At 37.6% G+C, this 22,123-nt stretch overlaps 1 protein-coding gene across 1 annotated transcript in view; it reads right to left on the bottom strand.

The window, feature by feature from the left end:
- Positions 1-269: 269 nt before the first annotated feature.
- Positions 270-22,123, bottom strand: part of LOC126713793 (protein TRANSPARENT TESTA 9) — a 58,279-nt gene continuing 36,425 nt past the window's right edge. The window contains exons 16-21 of the mRNA XM_050413659.1: positions 17,237-17,342; positions 17,075-17,146; positions 16,884-16,942; positions 16,484-16,643; positions 1,302-1,468; positions 270-1,107 (exon numbers count right to left, since the gene is read on the bottom strand). Of these exons, the coding sequence (XP_050269616.1) occupies positions 778-1,107; positions 1,302-1,468; positions 16,484-16,643; positions 16,884-16,942; positions 17,075-17,146; positions 17,237-17,342 (894 nt within the window). The 3' untranslated portion in view covers positions 270-777. The remainder of the gene's footprint in view (positions 1,108-1,301; positions 1,469-16,483; positions 16,644-16,883; positions 16,943-17,074; positions 17,147-17,236; positions 17,343-22,123) is intronic.

Here is a 22,123-nt window from a genome sequence, read left to right as displayed (position 1 = left end):
TCATCAATTTCACCCAGCCAGGCCCAGGATAGAGCTATTTTGTCCATGATCCCGAGTCATAAATCTAGCTCGCTCGAACGAAATAATATCAACGATATATATTAAAGATTGTTTTCAATTTTTCTTCCTCAAATACGTCTTTTCTGTCCATATTTAGACAGTTCCTTTAAGCTGCATTTTGTAGGCTCCTGGTAAATTATGAAACATTATAATTGTGTCAGCCTATTTCCTGCCATCACACACCCACAGTTATCATTTTGTTGAATACGTTTTGACAAAAGAGAAAGTGCACAAAAAGCTGCACTATGGGATTGCCTCAAATATACAAATGTTTTTACACAGCTTACGAACAAGGGAAAGAAGAGAGAGCCTAAGGTTAGAGCTGCTAAAGAATGAGAGCAAAAAGGCTTAATATACTTTTTTTTTTTTTTTTTTTGGGGGGGGGGGGGGGGGGGCAGAGGAAACCTAGTATACAAAGAATGGAACTAAATTTCTTGTGCTAATCTACAATTCCGGGTATATATACACAAGGGTGGCTGGATATGCTGCCACCCCATGAGCAGAAGCAAACTATTATTGGAGGGATCCGGTAAATATATGCCCGCATACATTAATCATTCATTCTATGAATCTTTTTATGGGAAATTGAAAAAGCTGTCAAAAAAGTTGGTAACTTTTTCATTTTTCCATAAAAAATTTCCTAAAATGGTTTTACTAATGTATGCCCTAAGGACATACGTTAGTAAAACCCTAATTGGAAAACTTACATTAGGGGACCTAAAACAAATTGGATGGTGTTATATATGAAGATGAGGCCTTGGGAGAACTGACAGAAGGGTTTGAAGATTCTATAGGTTTTTCAAGGTCAAATAAAGGTTTCAGTCGTCTTTCCACCTCATTACTTTGTAATTTAGCCTCCTCAAGAATCATAGACAAAGCAGACTTGCAATATTCCTCATCCCGAAATGCCAAGGTCCATCTCCCATCAACCAAAGCTTTTGTCTTCACTTTTCCATAAGCACCAGATTTAGCAGGATCCAGAAAGGGTAAAGTGGATGGTCGGATACGCACGTGTAACCATCTTGAATGCTTGTCATCGATTCTGGGCTGATGGCAGAAAACAAGATTGAAATCTTTGCAGTAATATAATCTTGATAAAGCTCAATATTATGAGTGTATCAACAGAGTGCATGGTTACTGTAATGTTCTACCCACAGAAAAGTTACATCTGTGATGGAAGCCCAGCTACACAAAAATAAAAGATGAGATAAATAGCATGGAAATGTTAAAGGTATACATACATTAGAGCCAGCCAAAGGTGCAGCAACACGAACAACTCCAAATTGCTGCCTCAAGGGTAATACTTCTGCAAGCACAAGCCACCCAGATGTTCCCATAGAGATTGCTAGAAAGGAGAAATGACGTTCTTTACCCCTTTCAAATGCAATTCTACAAGGCACAGCATCAACTACGAAATACAGAAACCAGAAGATTTAACCATGAAGTACTCAATTGTTTAATTTTGACATAAAATGGCATGCCAAAAAGATACACTAATATAAAAATCATCTTCCACTATTTTGAAGAGAATGGGATATAGAAAATGAAAACATTCATTCGTATAGCTATTGGTATAGGAAAATCTATCAATTTGATGCCACTCTAGAGCCTTCCACTTTGTACATCAATCGACTGAATCATTTATAAACCAAAATCAATCAGAAAAATATACACACGCCTAAGCATGAAAATATTCCAAATTTTGCAAGGATAAATGATGTAATACACTTTAAATCTTGGCTTTAATTTGAACATTAAATAGCATTAAGTGTAGAAGGGGGTAAAAAACAACTATCCTGCATTCAGCCTACTATCCAAGCATCCATTGGCAATAAGCACAGAATCTAAAATATGTCTTTCTTTAACAAAAGCATTTTGAGATTCATAAACAATATCCCCAAGCACCATTTTCAACCTATTAATAAAAACTTCAGCAATGATAATGTACACCCGCTCTCCTCCCCAACCAAACAAATAGGCTGAAAATCCCTTACCTCCATTGCATTAGATTTTTTAGGAATTAAGGAAATGAAAGTGGAATTCAAAATTTTCCCAAACTGAGCATCATAAAAAAAAAAAAATACTAAAAAACGTCCAAAAGATCAGTTTTGATAATGGCCTAACAAGTCTGGAAAAAAGCCATAGGGAAACCATCAAGTCCAGGAACTTTATGTCCATTAAAATCCATGACCACCCCAAAAAAACTCGGCTTCCTCAAAGGGTCGTTCCAACCAGCCAGCCTTGTCCTCAGAAATCCTGGAAAAATTAAGCACATCCAGATGAGGGGAATGGGGCTTATCTTCCGAGTAGAGACTCTTATAGAACCATACAATACCCTCTTCAATAACTTCTTGATCTAATGTCAATACTCCATCAATATTGAGACTGTCAATATTGTTATTTCTTCTATTAGAATTAGCCATCTGGTTGAAAGAACGTTGAATTGCTGTCCCCTTCCCTTAAAAATAGCACCCTCGATTTTTGACGCCAGCTAATCTCTTCCAACAATGCAGTCTTCTCAATTTCCAAGCCAATTCTCTCTTTTTCACACTTCTTATCAACAAATAGAGAAACACTCTCCTCTTTAGAATTCAAGGCATTCATTCAAATTATTCCACAATTTCATTCTCTTAACGGTTACATTTCCAAACTCTGCTTCATTCCACTTTTTTAAATCTCCCTTTAAAGATTTCAACTTCATGGCTAACTTGTAACTTAGAGTTCCATAAAAATGATAAGAGTACCACCAAATTTTCACCTTCTCCACAAAACCATCCACCTAAAGCCACATGTTCTCAAAAAAATAAAAAAGGCCTTCGTCCCTTAAAAAAATCACCGCCCTCCAAAGAAATCGGAAATTGGTCTGATAAAACTCTAACCAACCGTTTTTTTTTTTTTTTTTTTTGGGGGGGGGGGGGTGGGGGGGGGGGTGTAATTAGGATAGTGCTCCTCCCACTCTGAAGAAAAGAGAAAACGATCTATCCTAGAACCAAACAAATAATTGGACCAAGTGTAACTGCCACCCTCCAAAAGGATATCCATTAACCCATTAATAGAGATGAAATCTGAAAAATTATGCATAACCTGAGTGAAATTTTCAGCCCCCAACCATTTAGAAGGAAAGTGAACAACATTGAAATCACCACCTACACACCATGGCAAATTCCACCAACCATACAAACCTGCCGACTCCCACATCACCCTTTTCTCCCTATCCACATTAGGACCATATACACCAGCAAAGGCCCATTCAAAATTGTCCCCCACATTCCTAAATCTACAAGACACCAAAAATTGACCTGCAACTTCTTTCAACTTCTCCACAACCCTCCTATCCCACATTACCAAAATCCCACCTGAAGCACCTATTGAACTAAAATAAACCTAATCAACATGCTGACAACCCCAAAGGCTTCTAATAAAGCCCTTAGTGATAAGCTCCATCTTTGTCTCCTGCAAGCAAATGACATCAGCCTGCTATATTCTAAATAAGGTTCTTAATTTGGAGCCTCTTATCCTTCTCATTCAGCCCCCTCAAATTCCAAGAGACAATCTTCAAATTCATTGAGACACATTCATAGCCCTTTCCCTATTGTAACCTCGAGATTTACTAGAAGTGGAATCATAATTAATAGAGCTCACCAAGCTCCTTAACTCCCTTAAACCTTGTCCTCCTCCCTTTGAGATTTTTTTCTCAGAACACTCTCAACAGCCCTTTGTCTACTTTTCTCCTCAACAGTCAAAAGAAACTTAGAAGCAAGTTCTTCCAAACCTTCAACCGGAGTCTCCAAAAAAGAGCCAAATTCCTGAAACTTGCTTTGAAACTAGGGTAGCATATCATAATGATTTCCAGACTAACCATCTTCCAAAAGGGCACATATGTTCCCCACTTCTTGGGTCTCAATAGACTTCGATATAGCCAACGAAGTCACATTCAAAAGTTCTGAACAATCCGAACCACGTCGATCAAAGTCAATCATCTCACCACCTTCTTCGGACCAAACCTCAGAATCTACATCCTCCTCCACCACCCTATCCCACTCAGATTGGACCTCTATAGGCCTCAAATAATTTCCCAAATAATCCATGCCATTAAGCTATTCCAAAACAAAGACCCAAAAAAAGCCCGAAGGCTCTCTTAATCTCCATCAGCACTACCACCCTCTTCCCATCACCAAGTTCTAAAACCCACTTTTCTAAAGAGCCCCACAACTTATTCTTGTCCACAACACGATCAAATAAGAGTTGCTTGATCTGTTGGTGCACTAGCTCACTATCGAACATCCAAATTGGGATCAGTCAGCAAAACCACCATGTCAGTGCATGTGGGAACCGATACTTGTGAAATAGAGCTTGACACGGCATCATGAGGTTTCACAAACTCCTCAAAAATCTGCTCTATGATGACAGAAACTGGTTTGGGAATATGGGAAGGAACTCAATTAAGAGCTTGGGGTTTTGAAACATGTGAACTGACCTCCTGGTTATGGACCACGAGCACAGATTTGCCAACATTGGATTTATCGCCAGTAGAGGAAGAGAGCACCATGGTAATTGCTAGAGATTAACTTATCTGGATTGTGAGACCTTGGGTTGAATGGAGAAGAACCGAGGCACTCGGAGCTCTACTATGATATGACTGGAAAATTATTAGGTACTGAGTACCATAAATGCATACTCCCCCTCTCACATAAATGGTGGGTCCCACCATGAATTTAATTAGTGGGACCCATCATTCATGTGAGAGAAAGAAGTACGCATTTATAGTACTCTGAGAGTACACAATAATTTCCCGATATAACTATCGAGTGTGGGACCTTGGATAACAGCTTGTTGGTCTTTGGGCTTACGACCAACTTGGCCCAAGAAAGGGCCCAAGGCTTCCAGTGTTTTGATGTGGGCCTAGTCTCTTTAAAAACAGCCAAAGATGGCTGAATTTTTATTGTGGACCTGATTTCTTTTAAAATAGAGGCTGGCTGTCCCAAGCCCACTTCCCTAACCTCAAAAAAAACCACACCCCACCTTCCCTCAAAACCACGCTCCACACGAAAACATTTATCCACAGTCAACTTTCCTTGAATAATTTTATGACCAACATTACTTCTGCCCCAAATCCAGCCTTCTCTTTCCCAGAATAAACATTGCTAAAATCACAGTGAAGCTCACTGGAACTTTTACCTTTAGAAATTTGAATTTCTGAAATTTTCTCTTTTCCTTTATTCTCAATTCCATAATTATTCTTTCTCCACTTTGCCACCAGTCCACCACCGCAAGCTGCTTGAATTCACCCTTTTGAAATTTGGGATGTCCCTGTCTGGGAAGAGAAGCCTCTGACATCTTCCTTAAGTGATGTCCAAAGCCGTGCCCTTCCCCAACTTTCCTTCCAGTATCACGATGGACCCCTTCCGCCGGCCTTGAATGAGTTCAGAGCTGAAGAACCCAACTGGAGAAATAAAGATTTTATCTCCCTCCCTATACGTTCGGGAAAATTGTACAGGGGATTCTTTCAACACCAACTCTTCCACATTAAACAACAGCCTCTTTGCACTCTCCTTCCTCAAAGCAACAAACCAGGAAGATTCTCAACATCTTTCCAAATTACATAACAAATAAAAAGTACCACCTTCCTCTATTGAGAACTCAAAAGTTTTGGATTCAACAAAAAAAAAAAAAAAAAAAAAAAAAAAAAAAAAAACCTGGATTCTCCCATATCGAAAAAAGAGAACCGTTAAAAAACAAATAGAAAAAAGAGAACAAGGAAAAGAAATCTATGACTAAACCGAGGTAGCCAGGTCTCTCTACGTAGCATAACTTTTTTTAGTCAAGCAAGTTGTTGCAGCAGAAAACTGCCAGAAATATGCAAGAATAAAGATACAACATACACTGCACTTTCTCCATAATGAATACTTAGATGGAAGGAGCATAATTCAGAAAGTACTGCCTAGTCAGATGCTACAATTAGGATGTAATTACTAACAATCAAGCATGGGAGGTTTTCACAGTTTTTTTTATGAATCCAAATTCTTTCAATTGGTGATAGAGGAAGGGGGTCGTTATTTCTCATTAAGGAGGATTAACGGGGCAAATTTTCATGAGTTCAGTTTTTATGGGTAAGAGTACAGCTCAACGGCCGATAACGAATATCGAACACACTGTTGTTGGGGCTAACCCCAAGCAAATTTTTTATATTCGAGGAAGGGGATATTGCATACACTCTTCAACAGAGTTCCAACTCCTTTGGCACTTTCTTATTATTAATTGAACTCAAAGCTAATGGGTCCAGGAGGTCTGTGATTATCCCTGAAGGCAGAGCAAAACACAGTTTGAGGGTCTTTGGGCTTGAGTTAAGAAAGATGTTGGAACCAAACCAATATGTTGTGGGTGGCTCAGGCCATTCGAAATTTATTGTTCAGCCACATAAGTGTAATACTGAGATTCAAACTTCTAGATCTTTTGTTGAGACCGTGAAAGGCCACCAAGTGCACATTTGTGATGGGAAGCAAGCTCAGCAGCTGGGTAACACTGATGAGGGGAAGTTTCTGTCAGGAGATGAGAGGGTGGTGAAGCTGACTTCGAAATCAGCACAGGTGGAGTCACCGGAAATTCCGGTGGGTAATCATGTCCATTGGCCATAGAAGGAGGAGATATGAGATTTCATTGCATTAATGTGTATCCTAAATTAGGAGAGAAAATCCTGGTAGGAAATTATAAATTAAAAATAATAATAAAAAAAAGAAGATTTCCATTAAGTTTCAGTTTGAATTCAAATGATTCTGATAATGGAAAAGGGCATGATTTTAGGAATTTAAGTTGGACAGGGAGAGGTTTGACTGTGGAGGTGAGTGAGGAAGGAAGGAGGCAGGTCTCATGAGAGAGTAATAAGGGTAGACCCAAGCTATTTAAATGGGTGACATGGGCAAACAAAGCCACAGGAAAACAAGTGGTAGGCCTAGGCCAGCTTATGTCTTCAGCCCAACCCAGCGTTGGCCTTTCGAATTCTTTCAAACCATTCTCAGGCCCAAGTGTCTTTGAGGTAGAGGAGAATTCTTCAAAGTCTGGCCCAAGCATCACTACGAGAACTCTGTTTCTCAAGTAGAGCCAACAGGCCGATGTGCAAAGGCATCGATGGAGGTCAGTCATACCACCTCCTCCTCCGATGGTGGTAGATTGTATGGCTTCACAACAACACCAGGTTTTCCGGGTATGTCCAATATGGTGGTTTCACAGCCAATATATTCCAGGTTTGTGTTGCAGCTGATTGGGACTTTCTTTTCCGATCTTCTCTTAGGTTTGTCAAGAGCTGGGCTCGTGAGGTTGGGGGTTAAGGATGGAGATGAGGTTGGATGTGAAAGTCTTACCACAGATGGATTAATTGGGCAATGGGTCGAATGTTGTTGTTGAGCTTGATCAACCCAAACTCGCAATGGTCCCACTAAGGCAAATTGTGTCTTTTCTGGGGACTACATTTTGAATGGGGATGTAATGGGCACTTTAGAATTGGTTTTGGGTGAGGAGGATATTTGTAATCCTCTAGAGATTGCCGCTCCTCTTGGGCTGGCCTCGTCAACTGAGATGGACAGAGGTATTAAGGTGTTGAGTTTTGATGATACAATGGCTATTTCTAATTGGGTGAAATACAGAATCCCTGGTTTTAGTAAATTGGTTGGGCTTCCTGTAAGCCAATATGAGAAGTTATGCATTGCTTTATTAGAGAGGCTAGAATATGAGATTGAGGCTGCCAACTTGTTGCACAGGGAAGATACTGTCCGTCGAAAAAGTGTGAAATCTACAGGTAAATGGAAGAGAGAGTTGAGGAATTTGATATCCTCAGTTAATTATGATGGGAGGTAGAGTGTTGGTTGCTCAACTGTGTTCAAGGGTTTATGGCCCAAATGATAATACTGCAAAGGGGCAGATGTGGGATGAGTTGGTTGGTATTCAGCATTATTGGAATGTTCCATTATACTGCATGGGGGAGTTCAACATCGTTCGTTTTCCAAGTGAACGGATGAGTAATTCATGTCTCACTCCAGCTATGGAAAAATTTTCTAAGTTCATTAGGGATATTAACTTGATAGATTTTCCATTAGAGGGAGGAAGCTTTTACCTGGTCTACTGGTTCTGGTCAGCCATCGATGTCTAGGATAGATAGAGCTTTGGTTTCTCCTGATTGAGAAGAACATTTTCCAAATGTGATCCAACAGATTTTACCTCACCCTATTTCAAACCACTTCCCAATTCTTTTGGAGGCTGGGGGAATCGTGAGGGGGAAGAGTCCTTTCAGGTTTGAGAATTTGTAGCTTAAAACAGAAGGGTTTGTAGATAGAGTACAATCACGGCGGAACCGGCATTCTTTCTCTAGTGCACTGAGTTTTGTTTTTGCCAAGAAGTTGAAGGCACTAAAAGAAGACATTATTCAATGGAACCGCAGAGAGTTTGGTAATGTTGGTCGTCAAAAGAAAGAACTGTTGAAGGCCTTGAATGATGCAGGGCATTTCAAGTTGTTGCATCCTAATCCACTTGTGAATAGTCAGTCAGTTAGTTAGATGATTGCTTAAGCAATAGCCAATAGTATTTAGACACTTGCCAAGCATCTAGAAGGCTCCAATGCCAAACAAATAGTATAAGTACCACATTGTAGTTATTTTGTGATTAGTTTTTGAATGCAATTACATAGATTAGCCTAGTGCTATTTTCAAGAGATGGATTTCTCTTAAGAAGGTTTTGTCACACCTTGTTCACTGTTCTAAGCAACTCTCATTTCCCTTAATCAATTCTAAGCCTAAACAGCAGCCCCCTTAGAATCCCTGCATCAAATTGGTATCAGAGCTTGAGATCCTTAGGATTTAAGTTCTTGTATTGTTTCTCATTTTCTGTCATCAAGAACCTGTCAAGATCCTATCTTGATTTCATTCCCAGCCTTAATACCTTACCTTTATCAAAATAGAAGCCTTCAATTGTGCTGGCAAGATTCTGCAGTAGTGAAAGATGGTGTTTGAGAAGGAAAGGAAGGACAAAGGGATGAAAGTAGTGGTTCAAGAGGCAGTCTTGGAGACTCATGCAGCCGATGATCCAGAAGTTTTGGAGCAGCACTTTGCCTTAGAACATGAAGTGGAAGCGTTGAGGAGGCAAATCCATGCCTTGACAGAGCAGGTTCGAAGAGACGAAATACCGCAGCCAAACAACCGCAATTATCAAGGAAGTGAGGCATCAAATGAAGAAAGCTATGAGGATCCTTTTGCCTACAACCCAAGGATAAGACATGGAAGGCAAATTCCTGTTCTGCAACCAAGGGATCATGAGCAAAAGTGGGAATCCAACTTCAAGATTGAGTTATCTGAGTTCTATGGTAGCTTTAATCATGAAGAATTCATGGACTGGCTCAACCAAGTGGAAAGAATCTTTGATTTCCATGAGGTACCAGACTACAAGAAGGTGAAATTGGTAGCAAATAAACTCAAGGGCAGGGCATTTGTTTGGTGAAGGCAGTTGCAGGTCCAAAGAGTCAGAATGGGAAAAGGAAAGGTGCAAGAATGGTTCAAAACAAAGAGACAATTACAAAAGCAATTCCTGCCTTTCAACCACTTGAAAACTATCTTCCAAAATTTGCATAGGAAGTCATTGCAATCTGAAGCCTCAAGAAACCAAGTACCAGCAAGTGCAAGTCCTTGGCAGCGATCTTGGCCAACCAAGAATGATTATTGGCAGACCAAGAAGGACAAGGGAAATGCAGCAGAGTTTTTTTCTGTTAATGCAGTACCTGGTCTATCAAAGGCAGACATTGCATGCAAGCATGGCGCAAGCAATGGAATTTTCAAGTGTTAAAATTGTGGAGGACAAATCTATGAAGCCCCTAACAAATGGAAGTCAGCCATGAAGTTGGAAGGAAAATCCTTGATGGCAGAAGGGATTAAAGAAGAAGGTATAACTTTGATCCTTGATAATACCTTGCAAGCACCCAAGGAAGATATGCTAATGAATGCACCCGTGTATGAAGAAGAAGAAGAGGAAGTCAGTGATAGCATATTGCCGATTGTAAACAATAAAGTCAAGGAATGCATTCTAGAAATCATACATGATCCATTTGTGGAAGAAGTAGATGCTAATATAGAGCAAGGAGGAGGTGAAGTTAGAGTTTCAAGAGGGTGCTTGGGGTTCTTATCAATCAATAGCTTTCAAGATTGTGTTCTTTATTATAAGAAGACCATGAATGTTTGTCATCTCTTACTTGCAAGTGGAAGGCCACATCAACATGATAGGAAAACCATCCATGGTAGAAGGTGTAGCACACACATTATGTACAAGACCGTACACCCCTACTATTTGCAACCAAAGAAGAGAAAAGTGAACCCCAAGCCAATGGTCGAGATGAAGGTTGGTTCAGTTGTGTGGGACTTCGCTGTGCAGAAGCAGCAGCCTTTGGTGTGCTGCCAAGAGTAGAAAACTCATTACACAATGCAACTACATCATCCTAGAAGGCTAGAAATATACAAATCTTGTGGCAACCAAGAGCACTTGAGGTCAAGTGCTTCTTAGGAGGGAGAGTCCTGATGCAGGGCATTTCAAGTTATTGCATTCTAATCCTCTTGTGAATAGTTAGTTAGTTAGTTAGATGATTGCTTAAGCAATAGCCAATAGGATTTAGACACTTGTCAATCATCTAGAAGGCTCCAATGCCAAACAAATAGTATAAGTACCACATTGTAGTTACTTTGTGATTAGTTTTTGAATGCAATTACATAGATCAGCCTAGTGCTATTTTCAAGAGATGGATTTCTCTTAAGAAGGTTTTGTCACACCTTGTTCACTATTCTAAGCAACTCTCATTTCCCTTAATCAATTCTAAGCCTAAACAGCAGCCCCCTTAGAATCCCTGCATCATTGAATCTTTTGAATGCTAAGGAAGGGGCGGTTGGACTTTTTGCTTTGGAAAAACAGGAAAGGGATGCAGTAAGGTCTCAAGTAGAGCATCATCTCTCCTTGGAAGAAATCTCTTGGAGAGAAAAATCTAGGATGTTATGCATTAAGGAGGGTGATAATAATACTAAATTCTTCCATAAGGTGGCTAATTCCCATAAACGGCATAATATTATAACTAAGTTGTTTGGAGGTGGATAGGGTGATATATAAGGAGGAATTCGAGGTGGCTACTCAGGTAGTACAATTCTATAAAACTTTGTATCAGGAGATAGAGGAGCAAAGGCCTTTTGGGGAAGATTTGGAGTTTGATCAACTTGGGGGGTTAGACAAGGGTTGGCTTGAAAGGAGGTTTGAGAAGGAGGAGATTCTTCTAGATATTGGAGATTTGGAAGGGGATAAAGCTCTAAGTCCGGATGGTTTTTCTATGGCATTTTACCATCATTGTTGAAGAGTGGTGGAAAGAGATTTTTTAGTAGTCTTTGAAGAGTTTTATCAATATAGTAAGTTTGAAAAATATCTCAATGCTACTTTCATAGCTCTAATCCCTAAAAAGAATGGTGCTTCCAACATTTGAGACTTTAGACCTATTAGTTTGGTGGGGAATGTGTATCACATTTCCTATTTGCAGATGATACGATTTTGTTTTATGATGTAGATGTGGAGCAAATCCTTCATATGCAATGTTGTTACTTTGTTTTCAGGTTGTGATAGGCTTGAAGGTTTATGTGCAGAAAAGTGAAATTGTTCCAATAGGGGAGGTAAATAATGTGCAAAAAAGTGACATGGTTCCAATACGGAAGGTAAATAATGTGCACGCTCTGGCAAAGATTTTGCGTTGTAGGGTTTGGGACTTTGACTATGTCTTATCTTGGTATGCCGTTGGGTCTTCTCATAAGTCACCTTAAATTTGGAATCCTATTCTGGAGAAAATTGAGTGGAAGTTGGCTGGATGGAAGAAGCTGTATTTGTCAAAGGGTGGTAGATTGACGCTACTTAAGAGTACGTTATCTAGTCTACCTACTTATTTTCTATCGTTGTTCACCATTCCTACTCATGTGGCTAATAGAATTGAAAAGTTGCAAAGGGACTTCTTGTGGGGTGATAACAAGACTCATTTGGTAGGATGGAACAAAGTGTGTGCGCCTATGCCTAATGGTGGTTTGGGTATAAGGAAACTAACTACATTCAATAAAGCTTTACTAGGGAATTGGCTTTGGTGATTTGGGATTGAGGAGTCATGACTATGGAGGAGGTTGGTAGCTTTGAAGTTTGGGGAAGAGTGGGGGGATGGATTTCCAATTTGGGTAGGGGTGTGTGGTTTATGGAGAGGTATCCGTATGGGTTGGGAGGATTTTAGAAAAAATACTCAATTTGTTGTTTGGGAGGGGAACAGAGTGAGATTTTGGCAAGATGGGTGGTGTAGGGATCAACCTCCCCCATTGGCTTTCCTAAGGCTGTATAGTATTGCCACTAATATAGGGAGGCTTCAATTGAGTCTTCCTTGGCAAGGTTGGGGGCGGGGGAAAGGCAAAGTTGGAATGTTTGCATGTTTGCTTCATTTGGGATCTAAGTGATTGGGAAATGGATACATGGGTGGTTTTCACTCATATCTTGGAATCCAATATTCCTTCAACAGATTATGGGGTCTAGATGAGATGGAAATTGGAGAGAAAAGGAGATTTTGACATTCGCTTGTTTTATAATAAGTTGCGAGGTTCTTTTTCCATTGTCTTTCCTTGGAAAGATATTTGGAAAGTCAAGGCCCCTTGGCATGTTTCCTTCTTTGTTTGGACTATAGCTTGGAATAGGATTCTTACAAGTGATAATTTGAGACTTAGGGGCTTTGATTTTGTTGACAAGTGTATTATGTGTCGTTGTTGTGGGGAGACTGTGGATCACTATTTTTTTTTTTTTTTTTTTTTGATAGGTAATCAAAAATCTTATATTAAAGAGGGAAAAAAATAAATGAGAAGTACAAGATGTTCATGATGATGAACAACAACGCAACACAACATAACACAACACAACACAACACAACACAACAGTAAGAGGGAAGTCAAGAAACTAAGCTAAGGGAAGGCATAAACTTAGAGATAGAAGAACACTCAGTAAAACCCCAGCAACGAGACCACTCCAAAAGACTGCATTGGCATAAAATCTTTAACCCCTCCAACGTTAGCTCTTTATCTTCAAAAGATTGACGATTTTGCTCCAACCACACAATCCACATTAAGCACCCTAGAACCAAATTCCAAATTTCTGAATTATGCTTCCCAAGCCACTGATGCCAACTAGATAACAAACCCGCCAACAAACCCGACATAACCCAATAAATACCAAAAGCCTGAAGCATGAAAGCCCATAGGGAATGAGCAACAGGACAATGAAGTAGAAGGTGGTCTATCGACTCCCCATCACAGCAACACATACAACACCAATTAGCCAAAGGGCAACCCTTAAGCATTAGATTATCCAAAGTGAGGATCCGACCATGTGCAGCTGTCCACAAAAAGAACGCCACACGCTTAGGAATTTTTGGTTTCCAAACACCCTTCCAAGGAAATAAAGAATTTGAGGCACCCCGAATCTCATGGTAGTAAAATCGGGTGTCGAACTTTCCATCCCCTTTTAGCTACTAGCAAAGAATATCTCTCCTATCACCCCGAGGAATATGAGTTTGGATAAGCTGAAATAGAGAATAAGATGCAGCCAACTCCCAATCTTCAAACGTTCTATAAAACCTTAAATTCCACACTCTAATAGTACCCCCTTCTGGAGCCCACAATACCTCAGAGATGCAAGCATCCTTGACTGCTGAACATACATAAAGCTTAGGATAGCGATCTTTTAAAGAATTCTCACCAATCCACCTATCAAGCCAAAAGCGGATACGAGTTCCATCACCCACTGCAAAGGAAAGCTCTCCCACACTTCATTAATGCTTCTCCAAAGACCACACCCATGAGACCTCCTGCAAACTTTAGTGCACCACCCCTCTTGACCCTCACCATATTTTGTGGAGATAACTCTCCGCCAGAGATGGGTAACTTCATGACCAAATCTCCACAGCCAATTCCCTAATAGAGCTTGATTAAATGACACCACACTTCTTATCCCCAAACCGCCCATCTCAACGTGAGAACACACCTTATCCCAAGCCACCAACGGATACTTGAAACTTCCCTCAGAAGACCCCCACAAAAAATTCCTCTGAATACTTACCAATCTAGCCGCCACAACTTTAGGAATAGTAAAAAGAGATAAAAAGTATGTAGGGAGACTTGAGAGAGTACTCTTTACTAGCATGAGTCTACCACCCTTAGATAAATAAAGACACTTCCACCCAGATAGCTTCTTCTCCATTTTCTCCAAAACAGGATTCCAAATCGCAACTGACTTAAAAGAAGTTCCAAACAGCATCTCCAAATATTTCATAGGCAACCTACGCACTCTACATTGAAGAATATTAGCCAAAGCATCTATATTATTCACCTCCCCAACAGGAACAATCTCACTTTTCCCGATATTGACCTTCAACCTCATAAAACCCTTAAAACAAGACAACACCAACCTTATGGACAGCAACTATTCCCTAAAGGCATCACAAAATAAGATAGCGTCATCAGCAAATAACAGATGGGAAATACGCACACCAACAGTGTTAACCTCTCCCACATGGAATCCCTAAATAAGATTACACTCCTCTGTCTTCTTCAAGAGTCTACTTAGAACCTCCATTATCAAGAGAAACAATAGTGGGTATAGTGGATCCCCTTGTCTCAATCCATGCAAGCTTCCAAGAAAACCTTCAGGGGAACCATTTACCAAGACAGAAAAACGGACAGACATAACACAAGCCTTAATCCAGCCCCTCCATTTCAACCCAAAACTCATCCAGTCCAACAAATAAAACAAAGCCTCCCAGTTCACATGGTCATAAGCTTTTTCAATATCAAGCTTACATACCACCCCCGGACTTCTGCTCTTTAACCTACTATTCAGGCATTCATTTGCAATAAGCATTGAATCCAGAATCTGCCTTCTGCCAACAAACGCATTTTGAGTCTCAGATATGAGCTTATCCAAAACCACCCTCAACCTATTAGCCAACACCTTAGACAGCAGCTTGTACACACTACACCAAACTGATGGAACGAAATCCTTGATGTTAACGGCATTACATTTCTTAGGAATTAAAGTGATAAACGAAGCATTCATAGACCAATGAAGAATTCATTGTGAGATGGCTCGTCAATTGTGGAGTTTTGTTTTCAAATCTTTTGGGATCTCATGGGTCCTACCTAGCACAGTTCCAAATTTTCTTTTCGATTGGTGGAATTGGTTGGGGAAGCACTCCTCTAAAATCTGGAACTTGGTTCCTTTGTGCTTAGTGTGGTGTCTTTGGAATCAACAGACCTTTGAAAACTTAGATAGTTTTGGAGACTAGTTGCTTAGTTCTTTTAGTGGATCTTTGTTTGACTGGTCTCGAGCTTGGAGACTCAAATCTAGTGATTCTCTCCTCTTATTCCTAAACTCTCTTATCCTTTGTAGTTAATTTTTCTGTTTTATTTTTCTTTCTCTTTGTTCTTTTTGGTTTGCTTTGTGCCTTTCATGCATAAAGCAGCTTAATGAATATACATCTTTCTTACTTATCAAAAAAAAAAAAAAAAAGTTCTGAAACTTGGACCAAGTTCTTCAAGCATCAAGTAGCAAGAATGGTTGTCAACTAGTTGAATAATAGGTAAAGAGTACATATGTTGAGCTACCAAGGAAGTAATAACCTCTAAAGAGGCTAGAGCAAGAAATAGCTTCCAAAACTTTAGAGTCAACTAAACATCCTCAACGGAGTAATCAAAAAATGGCCACATGTATTCTTCTCCACTATTCTATCATATGCAAAATAATACTCTCGTCACCTCCTTGATTGGCATGTTCTTTTTTACTACTTCTAATAAGGTTATTTTAGGTTATCCTCTACCTTTTTTCATTCCTCACTAGTGCATTAATTGCTACCCTCTGCACATGATCAAACCACCTTAAGCTACTCTACCTCATCTTTTCATCAATAGGGGTCACCCCTATTTTTAAGCAAATTACTTCATTTCAAATCCTTCTTCTTTTCTTCTTCTTTTTTTCCACTTATCTATCTAAACATTCTCAACTGCACTCATTTTATGAATATGTTGCTTCTTAATAACTCAACATTCAATACCATAGAGCAAATTTGGTCTTATAACAGTTGTATAAAATTTCTCCTTAACTAAATAGCTATTCTATGATCACACAATCTTCCTAATACACTTCTTCACTTCATTCATATCCTATGATTTACATCCTTTCCAATCTCTTCATCCTTATGAATTATTAGTATCTTTTTTAGTATCAAGTCTTACAAAACCTTCATCTTTGTTTCTAAAGGTATTTATATTTATATATATATATATATAGTAAAAAAAATAACATCATTTATAGAATATCAATAAGTACAGGATAGAAAACTGACCAATTCTTAATTCGGTTCCAGGCTTTGGACCTGAAGTATCAAGTCCAGCAGTTCTGGCTCGGAAGCTTTCAGGAACATCAGCAGGAGCACAAATAGGAGGTTGGTCAGGCAATACTCTACCAAGGGAGAATATTTGAAGTTGATGTAGGAGTACAAATACCTAAATTTTGATAGGATGACAAATATTAGCAAAAGAAATAATGCATTATGATTTACCATAAAGCTCTAACAAAAGCAAATGCATAATATGTACAAATGTATTTTACGTTTAACTACAATATAAGCTTCTTACTTTTCCAAAGGATTTAAATGTCATTGATGAAACCAGAAAGTGACCAAGTCTATCTGAAACTTCTAAAGCTCAATAAGAAGAGATATGACAAAAAGTACAAACTCAAACCTTAACCAACTCGCACATTCTCTCACCAGCAATAAATGATGATTCAGCTGGAATAATATCTGTAAGTACAACAATGTTATCAATAAATAAAATAAATAAAAAATAAGGGAACAAATCCAATGAAGAAACAGTAATCTATTCTGGAAAGCATCTATTAAAAATAAACTATATTATGACAGTTTTCAATATACCATCAGAATAGGAGCTCTGTGATGGCAAGAGGATGCACTTGGGCTCTTTCCGAGGAGCTGAAGCCTCAATTGCTACAAGTAGAAAATTTGTAGTACAAACACATTACTCAAAACATTTAGCATCAACTCAACAGTCACAACATCAAAATCCACAGTGAATACCTCTTTTACACATTTTCCACTCATCACAAAGGAATGCTAAAAGTAGATCAACCCAGATTCCTCTAATTTCTTGTTGAATAGCAATAGTACAGTTCCTGTATGAATCCTGTGCATGAGAAAACCATTTGAAGTAAATTGCATAGTATAACATGTAACTGCAACAATAGAATATTTGAAAGTGTAGATATGTTACATGAATGGAAGTAAAAACCAACAAAATTTTCTTATGTTATTGTCTTTACATTGTTAGTTTATTATTTTCAGGTCCTAGCATTAGTTTTCATATTGTCTTCCCATACAAGTCTCCCTTTCTCTAAGAAAATGATAAGAATGTGAGAATGCTTTGTCTATATCCTATGCTCTCATTTGGCACGAGTAAGCGAGTTTTATTTACCCAAAAATAAATTCAAGCTGGTTGAACTCAAATCTTATTTTGTTTAATTATCTATCCTACATATATTTTGTTGATTATTGGTTATTACTAATTTTATGGTATAATATATCATACTAAGTCTTATTGTTACATAAAATATGGCAAGGCAGATTATGTGTATTAGGCCATTGATGGAATTAGACAATCACAACCTACTTCGACTCATTATGGACATGCAACTCCTGGTTCCTGTTTTCATGATGCTCCCACTACTCAACTTAACAAGCTCATTTGGCGATTGCAGAGTGCACTTCCTTCTTCTTCAACTACTAATTTAGTTGATTCAGGTAATGCTGCATGCATGGCTAATACATCCTAGTCTTGGGTCATTGACTCCAGCACTAGCAAACATATATCAAGTATATTATTTTTCTTTTTTGATTTGACTCATGTTAAACACCAAATTTTTTTAGCTAATAGTCATTCTCAGCCAATCCTTGAAAAAGGTGTTCTTCATCCTATAAATTCATTATCTTTATCCTCTAGCCTCTATGTCCCTAATTTTCTTTTGATTTGATTTATGCTAATCAATTGACTAAATCCTTACAATGTGAAATTCTTTTTTCCTCTTATTTCTTGTATCTTTCAAAACTTCAAGTCTAAGAAGATGATTGGTTCAGGGCATGAAAAGGATAGCCTATATTATCTGGATCTGGATGGCTCTTTCTTTCTCATTTCATTAGTCTTGAGTGCTACCGTCTCTCCTCTTTAGTGGCATTTACGTCCTTTGGCCATACTCAAGTCAACAATTCCTGCATTGAGCCATGTGTGTAGTTTAGAGAGTGAAGCATGCCTGTTAGGGAAGCATTATTGTAGTTCCTTTCCGAGCAGTCATAAACATCAGTCTCAGTCCTTTGATACAATTACTTTAGGATGCCATGGTTTTTTTTTTTTTAAGAAATGATGTAACCATGGACGAATAATTTTCTATTTCGCCACAAATTCATCTATTCAAGACTAATTTTATGGGCCCACCTGTTACATCCAACCAAAGTAAAAGTCATGTGGTTTTAAAGGTCTATTTATGTGTCCTAAGGTTAAGAAAAATTTTAATTTGGGTTTCTATTTAACAATTTATGGTCAATTTTGTATTAAGTGGAAAAATTGTAATGTCTGCAACCCTCGCAAATTTTTTATATTTATGTTTTATTATTTATTTCTTCATTGGGCTTTTTAGTTTACTAGACAAATTAGGAATTCTAATACCACTAGTACAAAAAAAAGTGCTTATAGTTATATATAATTATGCTTAATGAGTCCTAATACCACTAGTACATAGTACTCTTTTCTTTCTTGTTCTCTTCTTCTTGTTCTTGTTTGATAAACTACCACTTATCCCAAAAACTTAAACTATTAGAAAATTGTGAATTTAATCATTTAACCATTATTCCAACACTCCCCCTCATGTGTGAGGTCAAACTCTCCCAAAATAACTAACATGTCGGATTTTTATTTTTTTTTAAATGGGAGATGGGGTTCATACTCAAGGCTATCTGCTCTAATATCATAATCAACTATGAATTATCCTAGATATTAACCCTGTTAGGAGATGATTAATTAAATCATTTAAACACTATTTTAACACGTGTACCATATATTTCTCTTTTTTCCCTTCTTTATAACCCTAAATCAAGCTTGTACTCTTTCCTATCAAAACCCCTAAATCCACCACAACCATGAATAAACAAATTCCCAACTTGTCCTGCATTGTGAAAGAGAGATCTAACTAACCTCATATAGTTTCTAAATTCTATAATGAAATTCTTGTTGAGTTTAATAACCGTATTAAGTTTCTCCAATCTAATAATGAAATAGAACTTTCTTAGTCTGTTATGATTCTTTTTGTGTTATTATTCATTAAACTAGTTGAGCTCACACCTCTCAACAAAATGGCATTGCTTCCAACAAACACCCCCCACACCCCCCCCCCCCCCCCCACAAAAAAAAAAAAAAAAAAAGAGCATGGTCGGTTGCTGGCATCTTGCTGTTCAGTACAGAGGTACCAAAACACTTTTGCTGTTCAGTATTGTTCTCACCACTGTCCTGAATCAAAAGTTTTTGTTTTCTCTTTTATTTCCTAATTGCTCACCTTTTCCCCTACTCATACATTTGTTTGTCATCTTTCTTGTCTTAGATCCTAGCCAAGATAAGTTATCCATTCGGCCTCATAAATGTGTTTTCCTTGAGAATTCTCGTAAAGGATTATCAATATTTTAGTCTTGAGTCTCACAATTACTTCAGGAGTGATGATATTACCTTTTCTAAATCCACCTTTTTTTTCCTTGCCACATCAGAATTTGTCTTCTAACTGCATCTCTCTCCTATGCATATGTATTGTTACAATTCAGGAAACTATCTTTATTAGTACAATCATGTTTTCCACGAAATTACCAAACATATCAAGGTTGATTGTCACTTTATTCAAGATTTATTGATTAAGAAACAAATTGTCACTCCTCATATTTGCTCGGATGATCAGCTAGGTAATCTTCTCACAAAGTCATTAGCTCATGCCTCCTTTTAGAGGTTATCCTTCAAGCTATAACATATAGATCAATGAGGGAGAAGTACTGGAATCATTTCTTGTTATTTTTATATTAGCTTGTTATTCTTATGTTAGCATAAGGGTATTCCTACAATCATGTCATATCACTCTAATATATATAAATATATACATATATATATATGCTGCAGTGAATGGACTAATTAATTAATCCCTAAACCTATTTTAAATATTTCTTTCCATTACTTCTTCTCCCCCTTTTCTTCTCACCAAACCTAACCTTCCATATTTTACAACTCAACTACTGTTAACTACAAATAATGGCCTGAGATTAATTAATTGATAACTCGAGGCACTCACTCTACATTAACTTCAACATCTATTACCCCACAAAATTTGCATTGGAGCAATTGAAGGATAACGTAAAATTGATATCAAAGCTTCAACCACAATTACAAGTAATTATAATTAGTATACCCCAATAAGGTACACGAAAGAATAACAATTTTGGAATTGTACTATCTCAAAATATTACTTATAGGCAAGGTTTTAAAAACCAGACCGGTCAAAGAACTGGAAAAGATTGCAGTTTCTGATTTTAAGGTCCAACCATGGTCAAACCAATGGTCAAACTGGTGATGTCATTAATATTTAATTTATAATTTTAAAATTCTTAAAATAAATACATAATAAGTTTAAAACTAATTGTGTTTAGTTAAAAAAAATATAAATAATTTTATGTAATTTTTCACATATTATTAAGAATATTTAAAAAATAACAAATTGTAACTAAATATTAATATTTTAAAGTAATTATTCTTAAACCATTGAGATAATATTCCTCCAATAAAAACAAAAGTAGGTTCATAATTTCATTATATCTAGAACTAAATGTTTTAAATAAAGAAATTTTAATATTAATTTGGTAATATCATAAGGATTAAGAATGAATAAATGGATTTAATAAATCTTTTCCAAAAATTAATAGGATTTATGGTTTTTCCTTTAATAAAGATGAATGTAGCAACTTCAAAAAAAGAAGAAAGAAAAGAGGCAATGTGGAATTGTAAAAGACATTCAGCTATCCAACTATTAAAACCTAGCTCACCCTACATTATTATACCACAAATACATACATATAGTCCATTGACTCCACCATGATATGCACTCCCAAAAAAAAAAGTCTCAATGTAATTTATTATATGCTCTATCAACAATCCTTGATTCTCTCCCATATTAATTTTTAGTATTTTGGAATTTGGATATTACTCTCCCATATTAATGTTTGGTATTTTGGAATTTGGATATTACTCTCCCATATTAATGTTTGGTATTTTGGAATTTGGATATTACTCAAAAGTTAAGGAAGACCAAAAGGAGGGTATTTATTAAAAATTTCCTTTTAATTTTATTTGACCAATGAGATTGGTTTTACTTGTTCCAAATTTTTAATTGGCATCAGCCAAATTAAAGAGATGGAGGTTCACTACCCAACAAAACAAATGGTCAAATACAACAACAAAAATATCTCAGCAACCTAATGTTTCTACTCTCTAGTCTCCACCTCTCTAGCTCTCTCAGTCTCTCTACCTAGCCTACGCTTTCTCTCTCTCTAAAAGACTAAAACACCGCATCCCTGAAACTGAAACATCCCCATAAAAAATTTCCCAAAGCACTACTAAGTTTCAGTTCTAGAAAAAAAGCAACATTTCGCTGCCCTCCCTTCATTGCCACCCTAAGTTCCAGATCTGAGAAAGAAAAAAAAGTAACATTTTGCTGCAAAATAACTCCATAGTAGAGTATCTTCACAAAAATCTGAAAAAACCGGTTCAACCATACCGGTTTCCGGTTTTTCCAGTTAAACCGGCAGTTACCAGTTAAATACAATTTTTCTAAGATTTCCAGTTTTTAAGAGAACCGGACTGGATCAGCTCCCAGTTCCAAGTTGAAC

Source organism: Quercus robur, chromosome 2 (assembly GCF_932294415.1).
Source record: "Quercus robur chromosome 2, dhQueRobu3.1, whole genome shotgun sequence".
NCBI classification, from domain to species: Eukaryota; Viridiplantae; Streptophyta; class Magnoliopsida; order Fagales; family Fagaceae; genus Quercus; species Quercus robur.
Note: the sequence above shows the minus strand (reverse complement) of the source record. Positions and strands in the feature narration are given on the sequence as shown.